The sequence below is a fragment of the Hemitrygon akajei genome, unplaced genomic scaffold (genome assembly GCF_048418815.1).
Source record: "Hemitrygon akajei unplaced genomic scaffold, sHemAka1.3 Scf000066, whole genome shotgun sequence".
NCBI lineage: Eukaryota > Metazoa > Chordata > Chondrichthyes > Myliobatiformes > Dasyatidae > Hemitrygon > Hemitrygon akajei.
This window is the reverse complement of record NW_027331952.1, coordinates 3,808,054-3,835,731: the sequence shown is the minus strand read 5'-3', so window position 1 is coordinate 3,835,731 and position 27,678 is coordinate 3,808,054. Positions and strand designations below refer to the sequence as shown.

The window sequence follows — 27,678 nt, the reverse complement described above, 5'->3', positions numbered from 1 at the left end:
ATATTCGAATGTGTTACGTATCCCGTAACTGGATCACTTACCAGCAAAGATAGAGAGGTCCGCTGAAGTCTGATGGTACCATTTTTAAACGTTTTTATTTATAAAGGGGCACAAAAGTAAGGTTAATACAAACATTCAGATAACATACGTCGTCAATACTCAATCTAAAGCGCGGGTATAGTAATAATCAATAAGAAATAAGCTCTATCGTTGTCTAGGGGTAATATATATGTTGTCCGATGTATATCTAAAAGTCTCTTGCGGTCACTGCAGTTCCACCAGCTGCCGTCTTTTGGGTGTCGCGGTGGTACACTTTGTTGGAGAGATAGGGATAGAATGGAACAGTTACCCGGTGGGTTTTTCCAACCTTTATGAGTTCGATCCGTCGGAGTCTCGTTGGGGAATGGCCGCTCACTTGTGGCCTCTCCTGTAGCTAAAGCCGTTCTTCCGTGGTGAGGTCGCCAATCCCAGGCAAGGAAAAGACGCACACGAACCCCCCCACCGGCTGTCGCTATTAAACGCTGTCACAGGATTTCTAGCGTGTCTTCTGGTGCGTCTGGGGGGGGCCGTCTTTACAACCTGTCTTTTATCTGAACTCGGGGTCTCAGATGTCAATCAGGTTGGGATGATGCAATCTCTCTCCATCTCTCCACCCACGTTGCCCTGAGGGTATACACGTAGTACAGTTCCCAATTCACAAAGGTGTCTCCATGAGACAATGACCACAGTTGCCAGCTTTTGCCTCGCCGTGAAATGAGGGACACCGCACGTATCTTTCTCTTCTCTTGGGTCATTGACCCCCCCTTCACTAGGGCTCTTACGATTCTCACAAAGCGGGGGGCTGGGGTCATAACACCTCCCCTCTTAAAAATGTTTTTACCAGTGGTTAAAACGGAGTGGTACAGAGTCTTACAGGGTTTTAGGATCTAACGTAGTACAAAAACTTTTCTTTTAACTACAGAGCTGTACCGTCATACATTTTTCAGCGTCTAAACAGTTAACGATTACAGTGGCACTTCCTTTAATATGGTAACATCTTGTCCCTGACTAAAGGCTGGTAGCATCAGATTTCAACAGGCAGGGTTCCAAGGGGGTTGTCTTTGTTATTCACATGCTTTGTCAAAATCCCGTACAGCCGGTTTTTCTATTTAAAAATGCCGCCCCCATTAGCCGTCACCTCTTTTCCGGTGAGTTCCTACGTGGGGGACCTGGGTAATTTGGCGAGGTACTCTCCCGCCTTTCCGTTCCATAAGGGTTATTCTCTCAACCCCGTGCCCATAACTTAAATCATCGTGTGAATTTCCACCCAATTCTTTAATGTTACACAGGTAGCTAACCCTTTTGTCAAGACCATGCAGGCTGATAGGTTTCAGTTCGAACCTTTCCCTCAGGCCGCATTTAAATTTTGGCCTTTTCACAGCGCTCTCTTGAATAACAACAGCGTGTGGGGCACCTTTACATTCCAAATCCACCTGTAATCGATGCGCAGGCACCGCATTACCAAACCCTCGTTTCTGTAGCCCGGTTGCTTCTTCTGACACCAATCTAAACTTTAAATTTTCTTCATTCGATTTGGGAACTACAAACTTTCCGTTCCCTTCAATAATAATGTTTATCCCCCCATGGTCGAGTTCCACTTTAAGGTTCACCACCCCTTCGTGTACAAACACCTGGGAACCCTCCCTTCCCCCAATTACCAGGGTTAACCCTGTCTTCACTGAACCCAGTCCATCTGACCCACAGGGACTGCATTCTTTTTCAACTGAATCAAATACCTCAGACTTTTTCTGAGCTCCATTACTAGGTTCAGTACCACGTGCATCCACATCTTGGACACACTCAAACGGGACATCTGCCTCTTCCAGGCTTTCAGTACCCGTACCCTTTTCAAATTCTAAATTCCCCTGATCCTCCCAGTTCCTCTCTGGGCAACTCCCTTCCGGAGCAAACTCAACCCCGCGGGCTGAAACAACCTCGTCTGCCAACCCAGCAGACCTCTCCAAGGTAATGGCATCCTTTACATCTAGGACTGCCTTCATCTCATTATCGGGAACACCTTGATAACTCTCAACTTCTTCAAACAGGGCTGCCACCCCTGACAGATCATCCATGTCCAACTCTGGACCTTTTAACAGCTTTTTCCGTTTCTCATCTTTATTTCCTACCTCTAGGACCTTTCTCTTCGCTAAGGGCAGATCTCGCTCCTCTCCCTTAACCCCTTTCACTTTACTACTCTTCGGTTTACCTCCCTCAGAACCCTCGTGGTACAGGGTCGGTAGGACCGTCTCGGCCAAATCAATACTGGCCAGATTTAAACTGCTCGCTTACTCAGCTGCCTTTCTCGACAGGCTGCGAATGCTCGCGCCTGTGGTACAGACTGGAGATGCGAGGGGTGGGGCTGCAATCCTCACAGGCTATTTGGGCCGTGTCACCCTTGACCAAACCTGCCCCCCGGCTAAATCATTTCCGAGGAGGACGTCCACGTCAGTTCTCGGGAATTCTGATGGCACCCCTATTTCGACTGGTCCCGATACTAGCTCACAATCCATAATTACCTGATGTAGGGGCACCATTTCTATTCTTGTACCTATCCCCTTCACGGCGACCATTCCCCTTCTCTGACCGAAATCTAGTATCTCACGGCAGATCAATGACAGATGTTGATCTGTCTCGCCGGTGTCTCGCCAGATTCGGACGGGAATGGGTGGGTCTCCCCCCTTCACGGACACGGTTCTGGGTGACAGCCAAGTCTCTGACCCCTCTCGTACTCTCTCTACCCGGGGCTCTCTCGTCGATTTACTGATTTTTCACGGCACACCCGATAGGGACCGCTGCTTTCCCTTTTTCTGGCTCCTTTCTCGGAGCAAAGCACCTAGAGGCAATATGTCCTCCCTTCCCACAATTAAAACAAGTCAAGCCCGGAAATCTCGGGCTGCCTGGCCTTTCCCCCTCAACCTTACCACTAGCTCCCGGCGAGACCTCTGCCTCAGCCGGCGGACTTCCTCGGTCGTTCCCACGATCTCTCGGGTAACCTTTTGGCGAGGAAAACTTTGTCCTGTGGGTTAGGGCATATTCATCTGCGAACCTAGCAATTTCCGAGATGGACTTATTCGGCTTCTCATTCAAACATATCCGGATCTCCTCCGGAACACACCCTTTTAATTCCTCAATCAAAAATAGCTCCCTGATACGCCCATAATCCCCGTCCACCTGTTCCGCGGTGCACCAATGGTCCAAGAGCACACCCTTTTCATAGGCTAGCTCGGTATACGTTTGATTCCACCCTTTCCGTAAATTTCTGAACCTTTGTCTATAAGCTTCAGGTACTAGCTTGTAACTCCGGAGAATGGCCTCCTTTACTTTGGCATAATTCTCCGCTTCCCCTCCCTCGATGGCCAATGCCGCATATGCTCGTTGTGCCTTCCCTTTTAACACACTTTGTAACAACGCCACCCACTGCTCTTTGGGCCACTTCTGATTTACTGCCACCTTTTCAAAAAGCAAGAAATAACTATCAACATCCGACTCTTCGAATGGAGGCACTACCCTCAACTCCCGACTAACATTAAACCTCTCCTCTCGATCTAACCCTAGATCTCTTCGCTCTTTCTTTAACTTCTCCATCTCCAAGTCATGTTCCCTCTGTTTCTGTTTCTCCTCATACTCTTTTTGCTTTTCAGCTCGGTCCTGCTCTCTCTCGGCTCGTTCCTTCTCTTTCTGGGCTACTTCTAGCCCTTTTAGCTGAATTTCATGCTGTCTTTGCTTTTCAGCTTGGTCCTGCTCTTTTTTCACCTCTAAACCCTTTAGTTGGAGCTCCTGGTCCCGTTTCACCTCTAACTCCTTTATGTGGAACGCCTGCTCCCTTTGTTTGTCGGCCCTTTCTTTCTCTTTCTCAGCCCTTTCTTTCTCTCTCTCAGCCCGTTCTTTCTCCTTCTCAGCTGCTTCCAGCTGCTTTATTTTAAATTCATGTTCCAACCTTAATTTCTCCAACTCTATCTGATCCATCCCACTAGCTGGTACTTTTTCAGGGATATTTTCCAACTCCTTAGCTGCAAACACCTTCTTCCCAAAGTAATACTGAGTTATGACCCTTCGCACTTCCCGCTTTTTCATTGATGACCTCACCTCTGTGAGGCTTAACCCCTTCGCCAGGTTTACCAAGTCTAATTTTGTAGCCCCCTCTAGCGCCCCCAGAGTCGGGTTTTTCATAAATTCATCCACGTCCATCTTTGCTGGTTTCCCGTCTGGCTACCCGCGTACCAGATCCAAATTTTTTGACTTACAAACCCAATTCACTGACCTCCCAATTTGGTATCAAATCTCGAGACGAGGCCCCAAGTTGTTACGTATCCTGTAACTGGATCACTTACCAGCAAAGATAGAGAGGTCCGCTGAAGTCTGATGGTACCATTTTTAAACGTTTTTATTTATAAAGGGGCACAAAAGTAAGGTTAATACAAACATTCAGATAACATACGTCGTCAATACTCATCTAAAGCGCAGGTATAGTAATAATCAATAAGAAATAAGCTCTATCGTTGTCTAGGGGTAATATATATATTGTCCGATGTATATCTAAAAGTCTCTTGCGGTCACTGCAGTTCCACCAGCTGCCGTCTTTTGGGTGTCGCGGTGGTACACTTTGTTGGAGAGATAGAGATAGAATGGAACAGTTACCCGGCGGGTTTTTCCAACCTTTATGAGTTCAATCCGTCGGAGTCTCGTTGGGGAATGGCCGCTCACTTGTGGCCTCTCCTGTAGCTAAAGCCGTTCTTCCGTGGTGAGGTCGCCAATCCGAGGCAAGGAAAAGACGCACACGAACCCCCCCACCGGCTGTCGCTATTAAACGCTGTCACAGGATTTCTAGCGTGTCTTCTGGTGCGTCTGGGGGGCCGTCTTTACAACCCCTCTTTTATCTGAACTCACGGGGTCTCAGATGTCAATCAGGTTGGGATGATGCAATCTCTCTCCGTCTCTCCACCCACGTTGCCCTGAGGGTATACACGTAGTACAGTTCCCAATTCACAAAGGTGTCTCCATGAGACAATGACCACAGTCGCCAGCTTTTGCCTCGCCGTGAAATGAGGGACACCGCACGTATCTTTCTCTTCTCTTGGGTTATTGACCCCCCCTTCACTAGGGCTCTTGTGATTCTCACAAAGGAGGGGGCTGGGGTCATAACAAATGGAACTCAGACTCACCCTTACGGGCTACAGAGGAGAGAGTCCAAACAGTGACCTCTTTGTCACTAGGTTTCTTCTGGTTCAAACCTTCCTCTCCCCTCTTCTCTTCCTTTAAAGTCACCGACTATGACCATAATGCGTATGACCATGGTGGAATTATCACCCAGGCAAGGATGGACACACAAATAATTCCCCACCAGTCGCACCTTTTCACACTGTGAGCCACTGATCGTTTTCCCCAAATCAATCCTCCAAAAACCCCACCTGCCTGTGGGTGCAACAAAGCTCGTTCAGTGTCCGAAATTGTGTGTCTGTCTGTGTCCCGGTGGGCCTGGTGTTTCTCCCCACATGTTGGACACCAGCTGTCCATCTACCTGCTCTGCCCTCCTCTCTCTGTAAGAACTTTACAAGCAGGCAAGTGTCCTTGCGGAAAGGTAAACAATTTGCAGAGAAACCATAACATCAATCTTTTGAGCAGTTTCTGTCTGTCTCTCTCTCTCTCATTGCGCTGGACGACTCTCTCTCTCTTAATAGCAGCGCAGTTCAAACAGTGTCCAAAAGCCAATCTTATTCTCCCGACATTTTAGAGTGATTGTCCACAGAAAATATGAACCCTAGGGGTACATAACAGGATTGTTGCCTGGATTGGGGAGCATGCCTTATGAGAATAGGTTGAGTGAACTCGCCCTTTTCTCCTTGGAGCGGTGAAGGATGAGAGGGGATTTGATAGAGGTGTACAAGGTGATGAGAGGCATGGATCGTGGGGCTAGTCAGAGGATTTTTCCCAGGGCTGAAATGGCTAACACGAGAGGGCATATTTTTAAGGTGTTTGGAAGTAGATACAAAGAAGATGTCAGGGCTAAGTTATTTTTAAGGCAGAGAGTGGTGAGTGCGTGGAATGGGTTGGCGGTGGTAGAGTTGAAAACAAAAGGGTCTTTTAAGAGACTCCTGGATGGGTACATGGAGCTTGGAAATATAGAGGGCTATGTGTAAGCCTAGGTAGTTCTAAGGTAATGACTTGTTCGGCACAATTTTGTGGGATGAAGGGCCTGTATTCTGCTGTAGGTGTTCTATGTTTCTAAATCCAGGCAACATCCTGGTGAATCTATTCTGCATCCTCTCTAATCATTCCAAGTGTTGGGCGATCAGAAGTAAATACAATACTCCAGATTCAGCCTAAGGCCAGAATTGCTAGGAGCAGAATTAGGCCATTTGGTTCCAATATGCACCTGTCTTATCCCTGTAAACTCTGTCACTCTTACTAATCAGTATCCTATCAACCTGAGCTTTAAATATACCCAATGACTTGTCTTCCACAGGTGTCTATGGCAATATTTTCTCAGATTCACCACCTGCCAGTGAAATAAATTTCTCTTCATCTCTGTGCAAAATCAATGTACATCTATTGAGGCTGTGTCCTCTGATCCTAGACTCATCTATGATAGTAAACATACTCCCCACATCCACCCTACACAGGGTGTACACGGGGCCTACACGGGGCCTTTCAATTTCCTACATGGGTTTAATGAGATCCCCCGTTATTCTGTAATCTCCATTAATAATCTACTTCTCATGTGTTCACACTGTCATTCCCAGGATCATTCCGGTGAACTTCCTTTCGAATTTCATTCCTGGATCATTCTCGTTAATCTCCTCTCCAATGCCAGCACATCGTTTTTGGAAATAGGGTCAAAACCAATACCTTATCAAGATTCAGCTTTACTTCCTTGCCGTTAGATTATTGTCCTCTTGAAAAGAATGCTAAAATTGTACATGCCTCCCTTACCACCAGCTCGATCTGCAAATTAACATTTGGGAAATCCTTCCCGGGAGCTCATAAGTAATTTTTCACCTCTGATTTCTGAGTTTGGTCCCAGTTTAGAAAATGGTCTAACCCTTTAGCCTTCTACCAAAGTACCCTACACTCTATTGCATCAACCACATCTTTGCCCATTCTCCAAACCTCTCTATGTACTGGGACAGACTAATCTGCAAACTTGGCCACAAAGGCATCACTTTGGAGGGTGAATTCTGAGCCTAACTTAAGTTATGTAAACCTGTAATATAAGTTTCCAACTCTGAACTCAGCTCCTGAACTAATAAAGACAAGCCTGTGACATTCATTGTTTACAACTTGAATTGTCCTGCGATTTGGCTAAGGCGTTGGTCTAGACACTCCATACCAGCCCTTGAATCCATTTTTGGGGATCTGTGAGCTTGGGCCCATAGATATCTCCGTTCAGTAATGCTGCTAACGGTCTTGTCTTTAACAGTGCACTGAGTCTTTACATTTGAAGTTGCAACTCTTTACTTGTGGCTGGTTTAAACACCAGATGTCTTTTCTACGCCCATGTCTGCAAGTAATCTATTTCCCACTGTTGCCTTTGCTAGTCTTCTGCCGTATCCACAATACCACCAATCTTTGTATCATCTTCAACCTTACTGACCGTCCCATAATCATTTGATTTTGGGTAATTTATAAATAAAAATGTATATACATGGCAGACACTGGTGTGGTTCACCATGGAACATCACTGGACAAAGATCACCAGCAATGAGGTTCAGTCTCATTACCATCTGTCTGCTGTGTTGAAGGAAATGAATCGAAAAGGCCAATTCACCACAGTTCCCAAACATGTTAATTTTCTATATGAGCCTTTCATGTGGGACGTTGTCAAACACTCTGCCAATATTCAAGTAGACAATATCCATGAGTAACTTCATCTACTCTATCACCTTTGTCACATCCTTGAAGAACTCCATCAAGTTAGCAAGATGCTAACCCTGCTCAAAGCCTTGCTGCTCAACCCTAACTGATGTTCTCTGTTCTTGTACTCCGTTGGGGTAGAAGATACAAAAGGCTGAAGGTATGTATCACCAGGCTCAAGGACAGCTTTAATGCTGTATTAATAAGACTATTGTATGGTCACCCACTTTGTTATTATTGGTTCTAAATAATAATAAAACAATTTTATACAAACTTTGTATATAAAATTGCATTATTGTGCATCTCATAACTAATGACCACTCATTTAGATGATCACAATATACTTACAGAAGAGCAGAAGGAGTCCTTTTATGGTATGAAATAATTCAAAGAATTGCTAAGAGATTATGAAATTGTATATCTAGCCCAGAGGAAAAGCAGACTTTTTCATATTGTAAGATTAATTTGCAAAGAACATTTGATTCTGTCCCTCACTCATCGAAACAGAGGGGATCCTTGTAGCAATACAGGACCAGGTAGTTGATACATACAGTTATCAACAAGACAGAATAAAATACAAACAAATTCAAGATGATAAATGCCAAGAGAGACCAGAGGCAATCTAACACATTATGGGATCCTGCAGTAGTTTACCACAATCTGATTACTGATCAGATTGGTAGGATCTGGTAGGAATAATCCAAATAGGACATACATGGTAAATGGTAGGGCATTGAAGAATGCAGTAGAACAGGGTGACCTAGGAATAATGGTGCATAGTTCCCTGAAGGTGGAATCTCATTTGGATAGGGTGGTGAAGAAAGCTTTTGGTACGTTGGCCTTTATAAATCAGAGCATTGAGTATAGGAGTTGGGATGTAATGTTAAAATTGTACCAGTCATTGGTAAGGCCAAATTTGGAGTATTGTGTACAGTTCTGGTCACCGAATTATAGGAAAGATGTCAACAAAATAGAGAGAGTGCAGAGAAGATTTACTAGAATGTAACTGGGTTTCAGCACCTAAGTTACAGGGAAAGATTAAATAAGTTAGGTATTTATTCTTTGGAGCGTAGAAGGTTGAGGGGGACTTGATAGAGGTATTTAAAATTATGAGGGGATAGATAGAGTTGACGTGGATAGACTTTTTCCATTGAGAGTAGGAGAGATTCAAACAAGAGGACATGAGTTGAGACTTAGGGGGCAAAAGTTTAAGGGTAACATGAGGGGGAATTTCATTTAAAGCAAAATTAGATAGGTATATGGACAGGAAAGGAATGGAGGGTTATGGGTTGAGTGCAGGTCAATGGGATTAGGTGAGAGTAAGCGTTCGGCACGGACTAGGAGGGCCGAGATGGATTGTTTCTGTCCTGTAATTGTTACATGTTTATATACTTACACAGGCAAAATCAAGTGGCAAAGATTGTTCACAAAAATAGTTGATAGTTAATCTTGCAATATGAAAGATTTCTGCTATTCCTCTGGGCAAGATATACAATATCATAACTTCTGATCAGTTGTTCTTCAAATCCTTTCATACCCTAAAAGTATTCTTTCTGCTCTTCTGTAAGTATATTGTGGTTATCTAAGTTAGTGGTAATTAGTTACGAGGGGCACGGTAATAGGTCTGGTGTTTCAAAAAAATATTGCTTTAATATACAAACTGATGAAAGACAACATACCATTCCATAAATATAAGCCTGCCGCACACTTAAAGTCAGAGTCCTACAAATCATACTGTGTCTGATTCATTACCACAGACAGGACAATCCATAATCACTGTCTGGATATAATTTTGCAGGATAAACAAGAAAAACACCATATTTAATAGATACAGCCATTTCATATGTGTAACGTACAGAAATCAATAAGTGAAAAACACCAGAAATAAGTTGAATTAAAAGAGGAAATAGAAAGAATGTGGAACATGAACAAGGTATGCATTATCCCAATGGCTATATCGACAACTGGGGTAATCACAAAATCACTACAGAATAGTACTAAGCAATTAGGACCACACAGCAGAAAATAAATACATCTTCCGAAAGCCACAATATTAAACAACTCTAGAATAGTTCGAATGTTCCTATCAATTAAGAAATGAGTATGCCTGGCTAGTCCCATGCCTTAGGTTTTACCAGTTCAGGCTGACAAAAATTACAAATAATAATAGTTATTTATAAAGAATTTTCATCCAGACAATCTCATTCAAACTGCATCATAATGGAAAATAAAAGACAAAATGTTGTCAGTTTTAAGCAACGTTCAATAAAAATGTTTTGAGCTGGTGTTTAAAAGTGACACCAGAGTCTGCATCACTTACACAGTACTTGCGAAAGGCTTAGTCTCATAAGTCAGACATTTACACAGTGCTGTAGCTTTAGATGTTGAATTCTATAGTTTAGGAGCATAGTTCAAAAACAAAAACCCTGACCTGCCAATGATCCTTTGGCCTTCTACCTTATTGTCTGCCTGCACTGCATTTTCTTGGTAACTGCGACACTGTTTCCCTGTACTGTTCTGTTCTGTTTTCCCTTGTACTGATGTGATGAAATGATCCATTTGGATCAAATGCAGAAAAGTTTTCCATTGTACCTCGGTACATGTGACGATAATAGACTAATTAACAGATTTGTTGTTGTCAATAATAGAGCCCCTTGGTTGCTTATGATTGTTTTACCCAGGGGTGGCAGGAGGGATAGGCTCCCACGACCTATTAAATGCTCCTAGTGGCATGCAACTCAAATAGCCTCTGACAACCAAGTCCAGCTCCTGGCCTTCAAGTGTAGTTTAGGTACTAACCCCTGCGGAAGCGTGTCTTCCGACAGCAGAAAGGGAGAAAGGTAGAATACTGACGCCTTACACTAGCCGCAGGGCAGATGGGTCTCGGCAGCCGTGATTGGCATCGGTCTCTGCCGTTCCATTGTGTTTCTCGGATACGTGGAGAGGGAGCATGCTTCATGGGCAACAGCTTGCATTCCATATCATCGTGTCCTGGCTTGTGGATCAAGTCAGCTGGGACACAAATCCATGGTCGACCCTCACTGACAGGGACCTTATAATACTGCCAGACTGATCAGTAGCAGTTGCCGAGACTTCACTGCCCTCCTGTCATTCCGATGAGTTATCGATCCATGATTCTCTCTACAGATGCTACCCAACTTGAGTATTTTACGTTTATTCTGCTCCTGTTTTGATGCAAGAGCAGTAGACACCTGTGATTCCCCAGCCTTGCCAAAATGCAGTGACCTTCTCTCCACATGTCCATACCAGATCAACATTAACCTCATCTGATAATGATGCAAGCTATGCTTTAAATATAGTGAAATGTTGTAACGGGAGTGCAGTCAGAATTGCAATCGGATATCAGGGGTATGTCCACCTTCATAAGTCATTAGTACCAGAACATGAGGATTGGACATTTTCTGGGACATTCACCATTGTCAGTTCTGGTCTCTGTGAACAGAATTTTACTTTTTGTCCTAATATCCATGGAAGCATTGAATTGATTCATGTAATCTCAAACACTGAATATTGAATCGCTATAAAGTTATAAAGTACTTTGTCAGTTGAGCCATTTAACACTTTGACCATGTTTTTGTTCCCATGGAAGATGTTCAACAGAAGCACAAGGAGACTCTGCGGTCACAAACTGAAACACTGAGAGTGAACACGATCCTGATGAGGGAGAAGGTGAAGGTTTTCCAGCTGGTTGATCGATACGCTGAGCTCACGGTCATTTCTACTGTTCGAGATCGGACACTGGTGGAACATGAACTGCTGGCAAGAGGCAGACACCATGAAGAATTGAGAGAGAAACATCTCTGCAGAAAGCTGGAAAAAATCAGGACTAATCAGTTGTTCCAGAGCAGCTTTTCCCGGAGTAAATCCAAATCTGGGAGTTCGGCAGCAGTGGCTGGAGTCCCAGGAATCGGAAAAACAACAATGGTTCAAAAGATTGTTTATGATTGGGCCACAGGGAAAATATACCAACAATTCCAGTTCATCTTCAGTTTCAAATTCCGGGATTTAAATGCCATTAACTGTCGAATAAACCTGAAGGAACTGATTCTGGATCAATATTCTTACTTTGGGAATATCCTAAGAGAGGTCTGGAAGAATCCAGAGGGATTGTTGTTTATATTTGATGGTTTGGATGAATTCAATGACAAAATCAATTTTGCTGGCAGTCGGAGAGACACAGAACCTCAGTACACATGCACAGATCCTGAATTCAAGTGCAAGGTGTCTGACATTGTGTACAGTTTAATCCAGCACAGGCTGCTCCCAGGGTGTTCAGTGCTGGTGACCACCCGTCCCACTGCATTGCATTTATTGGAAAAAGCAGAGATCAGTGTCCGGGCTGAAATCCTGGGATTTGTTGGTGAGGAACGGAAGGAATACTTCTTCAGGCATTTTGAAGATCAGACAGTGGCTGCAGCTGTTTTCAAATACATGCAGGAGAACGAGATCCTGTATACCATGAGCTACAACCCCTCCTACTGCTGGATCCTCGCTCTGACACTGGGTCCCTTCTTCAGACAAAGAGTCAGGGACCCACAGCGAGTTCCCAAGACCATCACCCAACTGTACTCCTACTATATTTACAACATCCTGAAAAACCACGGCCGTGAGATTGAGAATCCCCGTGATGTGTTACTCAGGGTTGGTCAGATGGCCTTCAGAGGAGTGTTCGATAAGAAGATAATATTTACAGATGGAGATTTGATCAACTACAATCTGCAGCCTTCCCAGTTCCTGTCCGGGTTCCTGATGGAGCTTTTGGAGAGAGAAGATTCTGCTCAGTGTGTGGTGTACACATTCCCACACCTCACCATCCAGGAGTTTGTAGCTGCAGTCGCACAATTCCTGAATCCACATCCCGGGGATATCCTGAAATTCCTCACTGAAGCCCACAACACTACAGATGGGCGATTTGAGGTATTTCTCCGTTTTGTTGCTGGTCTCTCCAACCCAATGACAGCTCGGGGCCTGGAGGAGTTTCTGGGTCGATTTCCTCATGAAACAACCTGCCGGGTGATTGACTGGGTGAAGGAGGAGATTAAACGCCAGAGTGGAAACACGAGAAGTCAATCTGGTAAAAGGAGGCTCCTGAACACATTGCACTACCTGTTTGAGTCTCAGAATCGTGGGCTGGCTAAGGCCACACTGGGATCCATGAAAACACTTAAATTCTGTGAAATGACCCTGACCCCGATTGATTGTGCGGTCCTGTGTCATGTTATTGGACTCTGTGATAGAATAAAACTCCTCGACCTGTGGGGCTGCCGCATTCAGTGTGAAGGAATCCAGCGGCTGGGACCCGGGCTGCACAAGTGCCAGGAGTTGAGGTAACTTGATTTACTTCTCACTCTGAACAGAGAAACTGTTCCATTGTGTTGTTTCAATGTAAAGGAATTTCGGTTAAACTGTCTTAAATCAGATTGCAAAGATTTGTGACAAATGACCAGGGTATCGGTCAGTAATTCCCCAAGGATGGGAGGGTCTGTGGTTTCTTGTGAAGGGATGTTGGAGATTTCATCAGATCAGTGAAACAACGACCATTGGTTTAATGGTAGTAAGTCACGTGTGACACATGCATTGACAATGTTCCTTCTCACTGTTACTGACACCCAGACCGTCACTGACTGCAGCACGTGGGTCAGAACTTCACACCCCCTTCCCGGTGAGGGACAAGAGACCATCAGCAGACCATCACCTTATCAGTGATAAGGAAAGAAATACCATTGTGAGATTGTCCTCCCCTGCCCTTCCCTGTGTGTGACTTTCACCATCACTCAACCTGTTTGACTTTGCTCACTACCAGATACCCAGATCCCGATTGTGGGCCTCAGTTCAGACACACCCCTCCCGTGCAATCTATTTCTGCATTCTTGTGTGATTATCTTTTCCCATTGGGATCTTTCCCTGTGGGATCTCACTTCCCCATCCCCCCTTCCTCCTGTCGGATCTCTCTTCCCCATTCCCCTTCCTCCTGAGGGATCTCTCTTCCCCATCTCCCTTCCTTCTGCAGGTTCAGTCTTCCTACACTTTTTCTTCAGGTGGGATCTCATTCACCATCTCCTATCGACCCTTTCCCGTTCACAAATCTTCTTCACCGTGGGACTTCCTCCCATCCTTCTGCCTTGCCCCTTCCGACCCTGTTACGTCAGGAACACTTTTCTAACCATCGGGGAATGAGACGAAATATGTGAAGTTTACATGGTCACACCAACAGACTAAATTACTGACATTCGGTGAATACCCTGGAGCTGGGCAGTGAGGGACATTGATAGTGATAGGAACTCCGATCAGTGATTTACTGAAGGGTTTAATGTTTCCTGAAATATATGAGTGGGAGATATTACTTCAGACCCACGGTTTGAATTACTTTGTTCATCAATTTGTCTGTTTGTGTTTAGATTTGGGGGCAATAAATTGGGAGATTCAGGAGTGAAACTGGTGTCTGAGGCTCTGAGGAACCCGGAGTGTAAAATACAGAAACTGTGGTAAGTACCAGACTGTCGGAGATTGTGTTTACAGTCACTGGGTGTTTGACACTGAACATTAATGTGATCAGTAATTGTGTTAATGATAAACACTGGGGATTTGTACCATCTCCTGTCTCTCTGTGTCCTTCACCCTCACTCTCTCTCATCTCCAGGCTGAGTGAGGTCGGTCTCACAGATTCTGGTGCCAAAGATTTCGCCTCCGCTCTCAGTACAAATCCAATACTGACGGAGCTGATCCTGAGTGCTAATGAACTGGGAGATTCAGGAGTGAAACTGGTTTCTGCGGCTTTGAGGGACCAGGGGTGTAAAATACAGAAACTGGTGTAAGTAACAGACTGTGGGAGATTGTGTTTACAGTCACTGGGTGTCATTAATGTGATCAGTAATTGTGTTACAGATAAACACTGGGGATTTGTACTGTCTCCTGTCTCTCTGTGTCCTTCACCCTCACTCTCTCTCATCTCCAGGCTGATCGATGTCGGACTCACAGATTCTGGTGCCAAGGATCTCATCTCCGCTCTCAGCCAAAACACATCACTGACAGAGCTGGACCTGGGAAGAAACTCGCTCACAGACCGATCTGTCCCCGCACTCCGGTGCCTCATACTGACTCTCCCGAGTCTGAAGCAGATCGGGTGAGTGTTTGTGTTAATGTTCAATGTGATTAAAATATCAGCGGATCCGCGGGTTTTCTGGTGATATTTGTCTGTGACTGTTGTTGAAGCATTAACCCCGGTCCCCTGTTACTGACACTGTTGTGTAATCTGTTTATTTCATCTTTATTCCTCCATCTGTTTCAGGCTGGCGTACAATCGGTTCACTTGTACTGGGCAGAAGGAACTGAGATCTCTGCAGGAACCCAGACCTGAACTGACTGTGATCTTGTGAACAAATGAATGTGTGAACATCCGTGCCCACAGGATGGGGACATTCTGCTGATTCCCTACCCTCCCCTTTAACTCCCACTCTCCCCTTTAGTTCCCACTCTTACCTTTAATAGCCACGCGCCAGGTTTAATACCCAACTATCTTTACAGAACTGGTTGCAGTCCCACTCCCCGCAACATCGCGTGATCCCAGTCCCGTGACGTATTTCTGCCTCCTGTCTGGCGGCGCTGCTGCCGCCGGATGTTCACGTTCGAGACTCCTGCACCTGACCCGGGGAATTACGCGGGGATGGCGGCTTTCAGTCTGGGACACCATTGATGACGTTAAGAAATCCCTTGACTTTATCCGTGAAGAGGTGAGTACACTGAAGTCTGATGTCATGCAGATTAAAGGGACTTGCACGGACCACGAGAAGAGAATTGAGACTTTGGAGCTGAGACTGAATGAGGCCAAGCGTTATCAGAGAAGTTGCAATCTGAGAATCCATGGCATTCCAGAGCAAACGGATAAGATATTAAAAATAAAGTAACATATATGCCAAGCAGTAGCACCAGAGGCCAAGGAGGAGATTCTACTACATGTGGATGTTGTACATCGTCTCAGTAGGAGAAGAGGGGATAAGAATCCTCGGGTGACCATTATTCGATTTTCAAACAGAACCATGAGGATCTGGAATGGAAATATGCCAGAAATATGAATACTTGTTCTCGCAGAGCCTGCAGATTGCCGAGGACCTGACTGCAGCTGAGCAGCTGGCCCGACAGAAGCTGTGGCCGCTGCTGGAGGCGGCTGGAAAAGATGGGAAGCGTGCTTTCGTTGCTGGGACCCGAGCTTTCATTGATGGAAAAGAGATGCGAGCAGAACATGTTGGCCTGGCGGCTGGTCTACTATCTCTACTAATATTTGAGTCTGGTCTTTGTTTATATAGGACTGGGATAGTTCTTTACTTTAATTATTAGAGATGAAGAATTCTTTTTGTGTATATAGATAGTCTCTCATAAGACTATCTTTTTCACTTTTTTCTCTTAATACCAGGGAACTTGAACACACTGTTAAACGTAAGGCTTTAGTCTTTTTTCTTAACACAGCATAAACATGTGAACTTTTTAATCCAAGAGTCACACTCTCTGACTGGAGACAAACTATGGAAATCCCAGTGGGGGTATGATGTTTGGTTTTCATATGGTTCTGAACATTCTGCAGGGGTTCTTATTCTGATGTTTAATTTGAAAGGGGAGGATTTGCACTCTGAGGCGGATAAGAATGGACATTTTTTTTTGTTTCAGATTGTTCAATATTGTGGTAAAATGTTTCTTATTGCTAATATTTATGGTCATAATATTAGAAATGATAATGATGGATTACTTGAGATTTTGGAAAAACGTTTTGATTATTGGCTCTCTAAATTTCCTGATGCAATTATTGTTATGGGAGGAGACCTTAATTTGGTATTAGATGAAAATATTGATCGATGCCACCAAGGCAGTACTCTACTTATAACTTTACTAGCTTTATTCAGAAGTTTAATATCATAGATATTTGGAGGGAACGCTTTCCTGGATTTAGAAATTATACTTGGACTAATAAATCTATTACATGCATGTCTTGACTAGATTAATGGTTACTAGCCGATAGCTTAAGGAAAAATAATGTCACTTTTATTTTTCCCCTCACCTTTAACAGATCTTAAAGCTATCCACATATAAACTGCATTGTCTTCATCTGAATCCAATTTGAAATCTTATTGGAAATTAAATAATTCAATTTTGGGGCATGAAGTTGTCTCCTTGCACATTAAAATGTTGGCAACCTACTTTTTGCTAAAGCGATGGTAGAGAATAATTTCTCTACAAATTGGCAACTTTTAAAATTTGAATCAGCCAAATTCTTTAGAAATAGAGTAGTGATATAGCAAAGAAAAGAAAATTGCAAGTACAATTATTGATCTCAAAGATTGCAAATTTATGTGAATTGCTTCCAGATAACCTTTCAGGGAGAGATAAAGAGGAGCTGGGTTTGTTAAAGGATCAGTTTAACCATTTTAATCTTATAAAGACAGAAGGTGCGTACGTGAGATCTAGAAAACAATGGCTGGAAGAGCGTGAACAAAGTACAGCTTATTTCTTTCGTTCCTAAAAAAAAGTGTTACCAATTCAATTCTATTCATCGGCATAATATTGATAGTGTGATTTCAGAGGACTCTAGACAAATATCAAAACATTGCTCTGCTTTTTATAGTAAGTAGTATAGATCAAAATATTGTGAAGTATCTACACTACATTTCATAAACGATATTAATATTCTTAGGAAACTGTCCAATGTACAGACCTGTGTGTGGCTCTTATTAACTTGGGAGAGGTTAAGGCTGTCATTTCAAATTTTAAAAAAACAATGAGTTGCCAGGTATGAATAGTCTGACTGCACAATTTTATAAGATTTTTTCTCACACCTTTTTTTTTATTAAAATTGTTTTTAGAATGTATTGATAAAGAATTTCTTCCTACTTCTTTAACACAGGACCTTATTACTTTAATTCCTAAACAAAGAAAAGATTAATTATTTATCGATAATTGACGTCATATTTGCCTTCTCAATAGCGATTATAAAATTGTGGCCCCAAACTTTGCTAACAGAATGAAAGTAGTTTTCCCATTTATTATTGATGAAACACAGTCAGGTTTCATGAAGGATCGTCATATCTCTAGTAAAGTCAGATTAGTTTTAGGTCTTATTGATTATTCTCATCTTGTTGAAAATGATAGTTTTCTACTGTTTTTAGATTTCTACAAAGTTTTGAACGTCAGTTTATTTTCTCTGCTCGTGGTAAATTTTGATGTAGTCCAAGATTTTGTAAGGCTGTTAAGGCTTTGTACACAAACGTGATAGTTGTATAAAGTTGAAGTTGGGGACTTCACCGAGGTTTGATGTAAATGGGGGGGGGGGGGGTTAGGCAAGGTTGTCCTAACTCACCCTGTCTATTCCTTTTATGTGCTCAGCTACTTACCTATTCATCAAGTCTAGTCCTCTAAAATACATTTCATGGGTAAATCCAAATTTTCTGATTAGTCATGTTGCAGATGATTTCTTAAAATGATGCTTTTTGAAATCTCGTTAGCTTTAAATTGTATTTCTGTCTTTTTCAAATCCTCAGGCCTTTATTTAATTATTCACAAATTGTCTTTCCTCTTAAAGGTTGTACTCAGTTTATATTTGATAATATTCCAGTAAAAGACAAAGTCACATATTTGGGGATAACTACTATTAAAATGAGTACATAAGGTGTTTGGATAATTTTCAACCTCTTATAGACAAAACTAAAAAATGATTAAACCAGTGGCTTCAAAGGGACTTATATTTGAAAGGCCGGTGTTTGCTTTGTAAAGCAGAAATTCTTTCCAGGCTTTATATATATATATATAACTCCCCCCTTATACGTTGATTAAAAAATCTGTAAATTGATAGACGCCATATTGTTTAATTTTTTTATGAAAAAAACAAACTTCATTATATTAAAAAAAATCTGTTGACATTAATAGTTATGCAAATGTGGGGGGGTCCTACATTTTCTTGATTTTGATGGTTTTAATAATACTAAGATTAATTGGGTTAAACAATGTTTACGTAATCCTACTTCTATATGGAATTGTATTCCTTCTTTTGTCTTTTCCCAGGTTGGTGGATTGTTGTTTTTTTTTCTTTTATGTAATTACAAAATAGACAAAGTTCTCCGTTTATCTCAGTCTTTGATTTACAAACACAATTTTTCTTCTAATAGTTATTTTATCTGGAATAACCACAACATACCTTAGAAGTATATATATATTTTTTGTTTTATAAGGGTTGGTTTGATAATATTTTGTTAAACAGTTATTTAATTCAAGCTGTACTTTATTGAGTTATACTGAATCTTTATTTGAGTCCAAAAGAATTTGCTGTTGTTCTGTATGCAATTCCTTCTGGTGTAATTATGTTGTTCAGAAATACATCATATTCAGTAGTTGAATTAGTTGGATCCATCCAGTACAGCTGTTGGAAAGAGATATTTCCCTCCGTCTTTAAAACAAAATAACAGAGGTATTAGAAGTTTGTTTCAAAAAGATGTTACCTCTATTCCTATGGCTGTTAGTCTTTGTGATAGTTGCTTTGGGAATCTGAGGTGGAGGATTATTTCTCTGTGTGTGTACACATACACAGAAATGAAATACACACACACACACACACACACACACACACACACACACACACACACACACACACACACACACACACACACACACACACACACACACACACACACACACACACACACACACACACACACACACACACACACACACTCACACTCACGCTCACAATGATATCTGTCAAAGATGGAGTTGTCCTTCATGAATAAAAGCTTCTGGTTCCAGAGGAAGGAAGAAAACAGATGACCCGTTGTTACCAGAATGCATGGGGACCCCAGAAAAGATCAAGAAAGTGGGCTGGTGGCCTAAGAAGAAGGATGATGTTGATATTTTGTGAAAGCTTGCTTGATTTGTGCACAATTTAATCCTCACAGAAATGTAAGGAAAAGAGGCCTTCAACACATCAGACCGGTAGAAGGACCTTGGACTACTTCACAATTAAATTATTTTTCTTACCGCCCCCCAGGAGGATACAGATATACCGTGCTAATAATAGATAGCTTTATGACGTGAGTAAATAAATATTCACTTGCTGGGTCTAGCTCGGAGTATCCAAAGGGATTAAGGCACACATTTCATTGCCCAGGTAATGGAAGATGTCATGGCATTTTTAGGGATCAAATGGTGATTTCCTAATCTCCGTACACCGCAATCAGGAGGAAGTATGGAAAGGAAATGGTGCAACAACATGGGACAGCATTATGATTTGATGATAATATGGAATTCATTAAAATTTTCAACAGGTTACTCCCATTATAAATTAATCTCTGGAAGGGACATGAAAGGTTTAGAGGAGTTGTTTGGATGAAATTTGTCAGAACACAAAATCAAAGGGATTGTGTCAGAAATGTGGGTACAACAATGATACAGTCCATGAAAGAGGCCAGTTATGTGGCAGCCCACCAAAAGGGTAAGACGAAACAACAGAGGAAAACCTACTTTGACCTAGAGGTCAGTCTGGTTTCTGAATTGTTCAGGGCAAAGCGTGATGATTAGAATACAGAAACGTTCATTATTAAATTGAAGCTTTTGCAGGGCTGTTTGAAATTAGAGGCAAACCAGGACCATCAGTGTACAAACTACTGACTTCCACAGATAAAATGTGGGTGGTACTGTATTAACCATCTGAAATTGGTGGAGGAGAAACGGAAAGGTTATCACCATCTGTACCGGATGTACATGACTGCCCTGACTTGGATGACTGGAGAGTGGAACAACTGTTCCAACAAGATTGGGACAGGTTCTATCAATGGGGTGATTGTCAGTTCCCTTATCCTGATAAAAAGGGCAGTTTTGTTAAAACATCAAAAAGCAAGGAAAATATCCGTGTGCTTGTCCTCCACTTTTTCGAAACAAAATTGGGTGAGGAAAAATGGACGCCTTGAGTCCAAAGACAACTGAGAATCCGGACTGGACGGCCTAGAAAAAAAATAGAAAATATGGACTTAAAATAACAAGATTTTCACTGGAAATAAGAGCAGATATTCCCCCTTGTGTTACAGGTTTCATTCAACATGAAGAGAATATTGTATTTCGTTGCGATGACGTTAACCATGACTGAGACAGAGTAAGTTTGCTCCAGAGCCAGTACGGCGGACCAATGTGTCAACAGTGATATCACTGCTTAGAAAACACTCAGTGAAAGACAAAAAATATTAAGTATTTTCTCAACGGGCACGGGTGATACGATCTGACAAAGGAGAAGTAGAGGACTGAAATTTATATTATGCACAGTAATGAGGGAGAATTTCCAGATCCAATGCACCGGTACAGATGAATATCTGTGGGAATATGATGTTACTCAGTTGCCCTCAATCCCTCACTTGACTGCAGCCTGGACATGTGTTGTGTAGGAAGCAAGGGAGATAATCCATCACTGGACAGAACACACTGAACCAATTAACACACACGCCGGTAAGGCAAATGAACTATTCAGCTACCCAGGCTTTTGGAGTAAGTTTTGAATTGGGGGATAAACGTTCAAATATATCCGTGGATAAGAATAGTAACACATGCTGCTGTAATACCAATTTAATATACCCTCATAATTGATTGCTCAGTGTATATCAACCGCGATGATGGAAAAAAAATCGGGGATAATTCTTTCATGAAATAGCAGAGAGTGCGGTCAGCATAAATTCGGCAAACTTAGTTAGTGAGCGTTAGTATTTTATATAGAATGCAATTGTTCAATGTGGCTCCATAGGAGTCCTCTGGGCAGCCAACTGAATGAGAAGCAACCTGTAATCTCGTTAGATTCTGTCTGGTGTCGTCTCCTAACTGGCCTGGACCAGTCAGAGTTAAAACAAGCACAAGTAAGCAAGGTAGGGGGAGGCAGAGCCATGATATTATGTTGTTGTATTCCTGTACAATGACTAGTGAGAAGGTGACCCAGATAGCTCAGGTGACGGAGAGCCAATGGGATGGAGATCCAAAAGTTCAAATAATGAGAAACACTGTAAGTATCAGGAGCTCCCAATACGCCGGGATGATAGCACTTCAGCAACGAGAGACCAGCCATAGCAGATAAGGAGGAGCCCACAGATACGTGGTGATCGGGAGTGCGAGGAATGTCAGGCCAGCGTAGAGTGCATTTTCCTGTAGGGAAAACTGTTGGGGACTCGGTCAGATCGCTGTGTAACCCCACCGGTCACCACTTTCAACATCGAAAACAGCCCATTTATTACGTTTCTCTGCCTTTAACCTGCTGATTTTTTTTTTGAGTCCACAGAAGTACATTAACCGCAATCCCAAGAGTTTATCAGAAACATTCTCACATTCCACCCACACCACATTATTCAGTCCACAATTTTCCATCTCTTTATCATTTTCTAAACACACGCTGACTCTGCCAACGCTATTGTTGCTGTCCATCCAACCCCGTGGGTGGGGATGTGGGTACTGGGTCAGTGTGTCCCTGCCTGTAGGACACTGTGTACAGAATACAATAGAAAGATTGACTGTATGTGGTTCACTTTAACAGTTGCATTGGAAACGTGTGTACGAATCTTAGGCTTATTGTGGGACTGAATATCTCTACTGTCTGAGACTGTGGAACTGATGAGCTGCCGGTCTCTCGGTCCTCTGTAACACACCATATGTGAGAGAGAGGTGCGTCTGTTCCGTACCTTGTCCCCGGACAGGAGGTAACATCTGATTCGAATGAAGTCTTTCCCTGTGGGTAGGAGAAGGAAACTGTCAGTGAAGGAGAGCTAGAAGTCAGACGGCTGTGTGGAGCGGCCCGTGGAGACAATGCAGTATGAATCTGTCAATCTGTCTGTCAGTCCCTCTCTCTCTCTCTCTCTCTCTCTCTCTCTCTCTCTCTCTCTCTCTCTCTCTCTCTCTCTCTCTCTCTCTCTCTCTCTCTCTCTCTCTCTCTCTCTCTCTCTCTCTCACTCTCACTCTCCTCCCTCCCCCCCTCCTTCCCTCCAATAGGTCGACGATCTCCCATCGGCACAGTACAGTACCACAATAGTCACAGAATATGTTCTGCGCAGACTCAGATTGGTGAGGAAAATGAGAAGACACTGGGGATATTGAAAACAAGACAGTCATGAACTGATAGATTATATCAGAGAAATAGTTTCTTCCGCCCATCCAGACCATCCCGCTGTGACCTTGCACCTCGTCCCATTTATCTGCACCCTCTGTCTGTCTCTCATCCTCGTACCTACGAAACCTTCACTGAAATGATATCTTTGAATCTGCAACCACCACATTCGCTCACAGTTCCTTCCACACACGCTCGACCCTCTCAGTGAATAGGATTTACCACAATCCCCTATTGCATATTTCACCTTTCATCCCATACCTATGAACTCCAGTTGTAGATTCATTCAGAGGATGGGGAAGATCTCCGGGCATTCACCCAGTCTGTAACTCTCACAATTTTATATACTTCTGTAAGAACTCCATTCATTTTCCTGCTCTCAGTTAAATAAATTCTTACCCTATTCAGCCTATCCCTCTAACTCTTGTCCTCAGTCTCTTCCTTTCAATTTATCGCTGCACACTTTGAAACTTATTGACCTTTCAAAACTGCAGGTAGCGGATCGGAACAAACCTGAATATTCTATCTACAAACTCGCCAACGTGTTGTACAGCTACAACATAACGTCTCAACTCCTGTGCTCAGTGATCTGATTGAGAAGGCCACCGTGATTGGAGTTCAATTACAGCACAGTGAGCTGCCCGTGACGCCGCTGTCCTGGAATTATCGCTCTGTAGCCCCGCGTCTCTTTTGAAATACCGCACACTAAATCCACCTATTCAATACCTGCTTGTTAACCTGTTGTATCTTTCCTCAGAGACCACCCCATACATGTCTGTATTAAATTCCATCTGCCATTTGTCAACCCATTTTTCAGCCAGTCAACATCAAGCTGCTCGCTTGGATAGAGTTCCTGCCTGTAAAACGCTCCCAATCTAGGGTTCATCTTTAATTCTACTGATAGTGTTTTCTATATCGACATCTAAATCATTAAAATACATGATAACTACCAATGGACCCAGCATGAATCCTATAGTACCCTTGTCACAGTCAATCAATCATCCACTCTCTGCTAATCCAGAAACGAACGTTCACCTATCTGTCCACAAACCGCAGTTAAAGTAGTGTGGGCGCGAAAACTTTTATTATCAAAGGTCCCAGGAATATTGTAGTCAATCTCTTTTATATGCTTAGAAGAACGTACATGTAGCGTGTTTTATTTTGATACATGTCATCAGTTGTTATTTGTGCCTTTCGAAATGACTAGAACAAGCGAAGGAAATAAATGATGCTATCTCCCCGTTCAATAAGGTGTACTCCATTTCACCTGCCGAGCTAAAGTCCCGCCCCCAATGTCACAGGTGAATGTGCTCGGCTGAATGTGAAAAAATAAATCTGTTTGAAGTTGATTGTCGATGGTAATTATTCATTTGGTAGCCTATGTTAAAAATAAAACTGATCAGAAAATGTTGCATTTCAGAAGCTGAACCCACGTGCCTTGGAAATCAAATGGGCAATGGTGATATTAATTTCAGCTTTAACTTGAAGCATCCCTTGAGGAGACAAATTCATGGCACAGTGACAGTGTGAGGAAAAAAAAACATTAATGTCAGGTTCTGTGTGGTAGGACGTCCCTGATGTGACTGACGTGGTAACCACACTAATTGCCTCAGTGAAATTGCTCTCAATTGCATATAAATGCGTCACACCGATTAACGATCCATACGAGCAGTTAGCGTACATCTGAACGCTGCTTCTGCCGTAATATGGAATATCCAGCAATTTACTACATCGCGGCCGTTTTCTATCCTGTAATTGTAGCGATAGGTGTCCCTGGTAAGATATTGGATCTGGTCACTCTCTGTGTAGGCATCGTCTTGCTTTTGTTTCGTTGCACAGCTAGGACATTCTGCCAGCCCAAATTCTTCCCTCGTCTGATTTTTTTCTCTCTCTAGATTGGAGGGTTCAAGCAACTAATAGCTTTGTTTTCATCTTCCATATTTTTTCCGTGTGATTTTTTTCCTGTCAATAACGTTGGTGCCGATATTGGAACAGTATCATAATTTCACCTTGCTCGGACTTCTGAATCGATACTGTTCCATGGTTCTCTACATCTATGTCTTTGTCAATACGGATACATTGACCTTACAAAAACAATACGATAGCTTTTTCAAATGATGCACCAATCTATTTTCGACACGCAGGTCTGTTCTTCAATCTGTCAGGTAAAGAGAACGTGTGCTTTCTATCTGATTGATTCCACTTTGTTCCCACTACATATAATCCCTTCAGATGCTTCACCTCAAGTAATGGGAATGCTGTTGTTTATGGAGCGGTTGATCGTTCACGTGTGTTGTGGAAATCAGACGCCGCTCTGAACTGTCGGAAGGTCGCCAGCCCACTGTCTCTCCAGTCCATTATAGTCAACTCGCTGTAGTGCACCGACGAAGCCCAGACAGACTGGATTCCTGCTCCCCACTTCCTACAAAATGTATACCCTGCAGAGCATCGAAAAAATATTGGGAATTCAAACAGTTGCACCTAACGATGTTTCTGCTTTTTTTTTTCACCCCTCCCTCCAAATTTCTTGTAGTTAATTTAGCCGCTATTGTGATCCTATCCCGGGGAAAATGCGGACTTTCCAAATGCATCACCCGTTACCTGGTTGGAATGGCAACAGCGGATCTGATGGTGGTTATACTTGTTGCTTTAGTGCAACACACCAACAACATCTACATGTATTCCAGATTCCTGCTCAGCACTCCTGTATGCGCTCTGATATATGTCTTTGTTGTTGCAACAATAGACTGTTCTGTTTGGTTTACAGTCAGTTTTACCTTCGATCGTTTCATCGCAATATGTTCTCGAAAGCTGCTGGAAAGATATTGCACTGAGAGAACAGCAACGGTGGTGATCTTGATGATGGTTATAGTGATCTGCGGGAAATGTGTTCCCTTGTACTTTGCCATAGAGCCTTACATGATTATTGACAACATACCGTGGCGTTGCGCCTTCACACACGAATACGCTACTTCACCCCTGTGGAAAACATACGAAACACTGGATAGCATTTTTAGACCCTTGTTACCGATCGGTTTAATTCTAGTGTTCAATGGGTTAACAGTAAGACATATCAATAGAATTCGCAGAGGGCTTCGGAATATCAATGATAATCTGAACGATAACGAGGTGGAAAAACGCAGAAAATCGATGATTTTTTGTTTGCTATATCAGCTAATTTCATATTATTGTGGATACCCTTTGTAGTTCGTTCCCTGAAATGGCAACCACAAAACTATTTTTATCAGGACAAATATTTGAGTTCTCCTGTATATATACTACAGCAATCTGGGTTCATGTTACAATCACTCAGTGTGTGCACCAATACTTGTATCTATACACTGGCACTGAAGAAATTCAGAAACGAGCTAAAGAATGGAGTGAAGTATGTATTTACATTAAATGGCCATCTGTACAGATAACGTCCATCTCCAATTGCAATTCAGCACAGTCTCCGAATAAAACTGGTTTAGCAAATATGTCAAAAATTCAATCAACCGTGTGCCTGGCCATTCTTCAATCGCAAAATCCACGGAAGATTGCACCCGTCAAACATTTAAGGGAGGCCACTGAGCATTGATTGTTACATTGGTTGATTTACTCTGCACTATCGCAGAGTCTTGACAATCACAAGGGGAGGAATGGCTTGTGGACAATCCCGGGTTCAGATGTTTCAAAATGGACAGAGTCGAGTAAAAGAGAGTAAAGGTAGTGCCATTGAAAACGAGAGAGAGCACGATAATAACACAGCAGCAGAAAGCGAAGAACCCGTGGAGAGTTCGTCTATCGATGGACTGTGAGTAGAACTCAGAGCAGAAAGGGAGCAATCAGTAGTTTGAGAGAGTTCTGGACAGACCTCAGACCCCACACCCCTATCATCAAAAAAATACTTAGACCTCGAGGAATTGTTCTGGAGATAAATTTTGGACAGGTGCCATATGAAGACGGTATTCTCGTGGGCAACTTAAACATCACTAAAATACATTGACATTTCCTCGCGTTAAAAGTTTTAGATATTCAAACTGTCACTCGGTGTCGCCGGTCAGTTAATTGTGTGTGACTGTGAGTGAGTTGGGTGCACTTTATTTATTCCCGCTCGTTATCAGCTCACAAGGTTCCACACGGTAGGCTTATTCAGAAAGTCAGAAGGCAGGAGATCCAGCGAAGTTTGGCCAGGTATATACTGAATTGGCTCGCCTGCAGAAAGCAGAAGGTCGTATTGGAGGGAGTACATTTGCATTGGAGGGTTGTGACTAGTGGTGCCCCACAAGGATCGTTTCTGTGATTTCTGCTTTTCGTGATTTTTTATTAACGACCTGAATGTGGGGGCAGAAGGGTAACAGCAGCATAGATGGATATACTCCCACATACGAATCACTGATGTAGACCATGAACAGCTTCGGTCTCGGAGCAAACCCTGTGTCACGCTACTGATCACAACTTCCCAGTTTGAGCATGATCTATTAATTCATTCTCTGCCTTCGAACTGCTGACTAATTCTCGGTCCACACGAGTACATTATCCACAATCCCAGATCCTTATCAGTACCTTTCTGAAATTCCACTATCATCACATTCTTTATTTGCCAAATGTCCGGTCTGTTTACCGTTTCCCTGCTGTTGCTGTCCTCTCAGTCCCGTGCGGTAGGACTTGGGGTC

General features: G+C 42.9%; 1 protein-coding gene and 1 long non-coding RNA gene across 2 annotated transcripts in view; both read left to right on the top strand.

Annotated features, from left to right (window-relative positions):
- The window catches only part of LOC140721984 (NACHT, LRR and PYD domains-containing protein 3-like), a 48,046-nt gene extending 34,699 nt beyond the window's left edge, over positions 1-13,347 (top strand). Inside the window, exons 9-10 of the mRNA XM_073036805.1 lie at positions 11,501-13,111; positions 13,331-13,347. Of these exons, the coding sequence (XP_072892906.1) occupies positions 11,501-13,111; positions 13,331-13,347 (1,628 nt within the window). The remainder of the gene's footprint in view (positions 1-11,500; positions 13,112-13,330) is intronic.
- A 957-nt stretch (positions 13,348-14,304) lies between these two features.
- On the top strand, positions 14,305-16,013 carry LOC140721977 (uncharacterized). The gene is made up of 4 exons (XR_012097517.1): positions 14,305-14,396; positions 14,552-14,722; positions 14,867-15,034; positions 15,200-16,013. It is a non-coding gene; the product is annotated as an uncharacterized lncRNA (long non-coding RNA).
- The last annotated feature ends 11,665 nt before the right edge of the window (positions 16,014-27,678 follow it).